The sequence below is a fragment of the Phocoena phocoena genome, chromosome 20, assembly GCF_963924675.1.
Source record: "Phocoena phocoena chromosome 20, mPhoPho1.1, whole genome shotgun sequence".
Taxonomy (NCBI): Eukaryota; Metazoa; Chordata; class Mammalia; order Artiodactyla; family Phocoenidae; genus Phocoena; species Phocoena phocoena.
Genome location: NC_089238.1, coordinates 30,773,150 through 30,776,709, shown reverse-complemented (window position 1 = coordinate 30,776,709; position 3,560 = coordinate 30,773,150). Strand labels below are relative to the sequence as shown.

Sequence of the window (3,560 nt, the reverse complement as noted above, 5' to 3'; positions counted from 1 at the left end):
CACGGGCCCAGCCACTCCGCGGCATGTGAGATCTTTCCGGACTGGGGCACGAACCCACGTCCCCTGCATCGGCAGGTGGACTCTCAACCACTGCGCCAACAGGAAAGCCCTCCGGCTAAAATATTTTAAAGTTATAAATCAGATAAACAAATAAAATACTTTCTACCCTCCTACCTTAACATTGCAACCTAGAATGCAGAGGTGCCTGGCGATCTGCCCCATGGCCCCAACCCCCAATCTGTGGCCCCCCTCCCTTCTCTCCCCACCCCTAGCTCCTTCCTTCACACACCTCTGTGGGCACCAGCCCACACATCCAAACTCTGTCTGTACCCCCAGCAAACAGCCACCCGCGGCCACCTCTCAGGCCTAGAGAGACACACACTGGCTGCACACCTGTCCTTGGGAGCCTGGGGAAGAGGACTGAGCAAATCCTTAGAAGCAAGCAGGCTTGGGAAGACAGAAGATTCCAGCATCCAGGGTGCTCCACATGTGGTCTAGAAAGAGAGGTTACAGGCTCTGAGTGGGCACCTGCCCCTGACTTTGGGGGCCTTCTAAAGCCAGGGCACAGAATAGGGGCCCCCGCCTGCACATGGTAAAGGGCTTTCATAGTCAACCAGGGGAGATAGATGAGACCCCGGGCCAGGACAGGAGCAGCCCCTGTGAAGGAGGGAACAGAAATGGCAGATAACAGTATGTGTAGGACTTGGAGAGGGGACACAGGTAGCTCCCAATCTGCGCAATGTGACTGCAATTTGAGCCTAAGCCTGGCTCCCTGACACCTCAGCAGGTGGCAGGTACAGCCACCTGCACCCTTTGTGAAAAGCCACCTAAATGACTGTACTGCTTGCCCTCTCCTCTGCCCTCCTCAGCCAACACCCATCCTGTGGCTGGGCTGTGTACAGGGCGTCTGGCCCCAGGGAGAGGTGAGGTGAGCCCAAGTCTACACCCACACAGCCATAAAAAAGAAGCCTCTGGTGACTGCTCACTCAGCCTCACTTCACCAGCTGTGACAGCGCCACAGCCTCTCAGACACCTGGACCATGGACCCTGGAGAATGCACCTGCATGTCTGGTGAGTAAGGAGGCCCACCCTGGGATTCTGTGACCTCTCGCCAGCTTCCCACAGGGAGCCTGCAGGACTGTGATTAATGCTTCTCTTCTTCCAATTAGAAGCACCAATGGAGTTTGTGTGAGACTGGCCACCTTTGTGGCAGCTCCCGCTCTCTGTTGGATACCAGCTTGATTTGCTAGAATTAATAACCTGGCTTAGGAATGACTGCGGTGGGACCTAGCGGCAAGCCTCTGGGAGCAGCCACCAGGGCGGGGGAAGAGCTCTGGCCCAGACCAACCTGCTTCTGGTCCATTGCTCCCATCCACTCCTGACACTTATTATTTCCAAGCCTCAGTTTCTTCATCTGAAAAATAGGGTTACTTATCCCCAGCTGCCCACCTCCTAGGGTTGCCGTGAAAGGGTTAAAATCATAAAGCATTTGCAGATGTCAGGGGAGTTATTAGAAGCATATGCGGACCTCCAAGTCTGAAACTGCTTAATTCCATGGAAGCATGTTGGCCAGGAGAAGTGAGGTCAGGGTTCAGAGCCATCTTGGGTTTTATGACCTTTGGAAACGGCATCAAGAAGTCTCACAAGCCTCCCTGGCTCCTAACAGGACATGTCTGTTCCCAAAATTTGCCAAAAAGACAGAAGCTTCCAGCATCTTGAAACTCAAAACAAGAAGCAGGATGATTTTTTTTTTTAAATATAGATGGTTTTATGATATGGAAACAAGTGGTAGCTGTGACTCTCACTTTGGGCTTGTTTATATCCTTTGCCCTTCCTCCTACACATTCAGGATCTCCATCTTGCCTGATACCTTGAAAAGGTGAGGAGTTGAGGATTTCCATCTTGCCTGATACCTTAAAGTTTTCGACAGTCCCCAGGGGACCTTGGGCTTGGCCTAACTTAGTGGTTCTCAAACCTGATTGTACATCAGAATCATCTGGGTTGCTTTTTTTTTTTTTTCTATTTTTTGGCCACATTGCACAGCACATAGGATCTTAGTTCCTTGACCAGGGATCAAATCCATGCCCCCTGCAGTGGAAGCGAGGAGTCTTGACCACTGGACCACCAGGGAAGTCCCTGGGTTGCTTTTTAAAAACTACTGATTCCCTTTCTCCACCCAGACCTATGAATCATAATATCTCAAAGGTTGGCCCTAGGAATCTGCATTTTAATAAGTACCCCCAGGGATTCTGATGTAGTCCCCCCCAGTTTCTGTCCATGGACTGTGACTGGGAACCACTGGGTGGTCTTCACCACTGGGGTGATTCTCAGCAGCATCTTCAACCTCCTGTCCAACCACTGACCAAGGGCAGCCCAGACCCCCGGCCGCCTAGCTGGCCTGTGGCGCGCCTGCGTGCCCGCTCCACCTCGATGCTCATGCTTGTGGCTCTGTCCTTTCTCCTAGGAGGAACCTGCACCTGCGGAGACAACTGCAAATGCAAAACCTGCAGCTGTAAAACATGTCAAAAAAGTGAGTCTGGTGACCGGGGCCATGCACTGCTGGCGGGGAGCTGGGAGTCCGTTTCTGTCATCCTCAACCCTCCAGCCACGGTGGGATTGAGGGGGTCCTGGATGCCTTTACCCAGTTGGGAGGGATCTGAAATGAAAGCTGAGTCCCCCGGGCTGCAGCTGACCTGGGGGTGAGGGCATCCTCAGTGTTTCAGGGGTTTGGATAAGAAGAGGGCTGAGGGGAGGTTCCAGCCTGCCCAGTAGTGAAGGGAATGGCCTGGCGTCATGAGCCCTTGGATCTGCCACTGTCCAATGGTGGTGGGCCAAGCCGTTCCCCTCCCTGGCCTCTGATGGACTCTGGGTGACCCCTGAGGTCCCTTCCAGCTCTAACATCCCACCACTTCCTGTCCCAGGTTTTTTGCTCATGTGGATCGGAACCTGTGTGTAGCATGCTCTTGTTTTTCTACTTCCTTCTAAGTGGTGAAGGGGGAAGTGGTCAGATAAGAGTGTTGACCCAAAGCTGATCTGTCCATCTCCTGCCCCTTCCAGGCTGCTGTCCTTGCTGCCCCCCGGGCTGCGTCAAGTGTGCCAAGGGCTGCATCTGCAAAGGGGCCTCAGACAAGTGCAGCTGCTGCCACTGAAATGCATCCATCATGCTGGGGACAAGGCCTGGGAAGCATCTGTACAGTGCATTAGTCGAGGAGTTGGAATGACTGTACAATAGGTTGTGCTTTTTATATATTTGCCCAGGTCAGGTGGTGGTGACATTCATATAAAGTGCTTGGAGCAATAAAGTTTTCACTCGTGGTTGTCTGGTGGCTCAGAGCAATGTTTTACCCTAGCCCAGCAGGACCAAGAAGGGCTGGTCCCATGAAGATACAGTAGGCGCCAACCTGTACCCATTCTGCAGATGGCTGCTAACCCCGAGATCCTACCGCTCTGCCTGAGGGTTTTCTCATGTAGCACGAGCTTGCTTGACGGATGCACAGGGCAGGCCGCCCCTGGGAACAGCCCTTAACAGATGACAAACAGGAGTTAGTGAATTCATAACA

At 53.1% G+C, this 3,560-nt stretch overlaps 1 protein-coding gene across 1 annotated transcript; it reads left to right on the top strand.

Annotated features, from left to right (window-relative positions):
- The first annotated feature begins 1,010 nt into the window (after positions 1 to 1,010).
- LOC136141070 (metallothionein-4) lies at positions 1,011 to 3,318 on the top strand. Its single transcript, XM_065899224.1, has 3 exons — positions 1,011 to 1,071; positions 2,465 to 2,530; positions 3,058 to 3,318. The coding sequence occupies exons 1-3, from the start codon at positions 1,041 to 1,043 to the stop codon at positions 3,147 to 3,149; spliced, it is 189 nt and encodes a 62-aa protein (XP_065755296.1). The 5' UTR covers positions 1,011 to 1,040; the 3' UTR covers positions 3,150 to 3,318.
- Positions 3,319 to 3,560: the final 242 nt, after the last annotated feature.

What these genes read in the sequence shown, in the direction of transcription:
- LOC136141070 (XM_065899224.1), top strand. Translation starts at nt 1,041, where the DNA reads ATGGACCCTGGAGAATGCACCTGCATGTCTG. An exon ending in AGAATGCACCTGCATGTCTG is followed by an intron (nt 1,072 to 2,464) that starts GTGAGTAAGGAG and finishes CCTTTCTCCTAG; the next exon opens with GAGGAACCTGCACCTGCGGA. An exon ending in CTGTAAAACATGTCAAAAAA is followed by an intron (nt 2,531 to 3,057) that starts GTGAGTCTGGTG and finishes TGCCCCTTCCAG; the next exon opens with GCTGCTGTCCTTGCTGCCCC.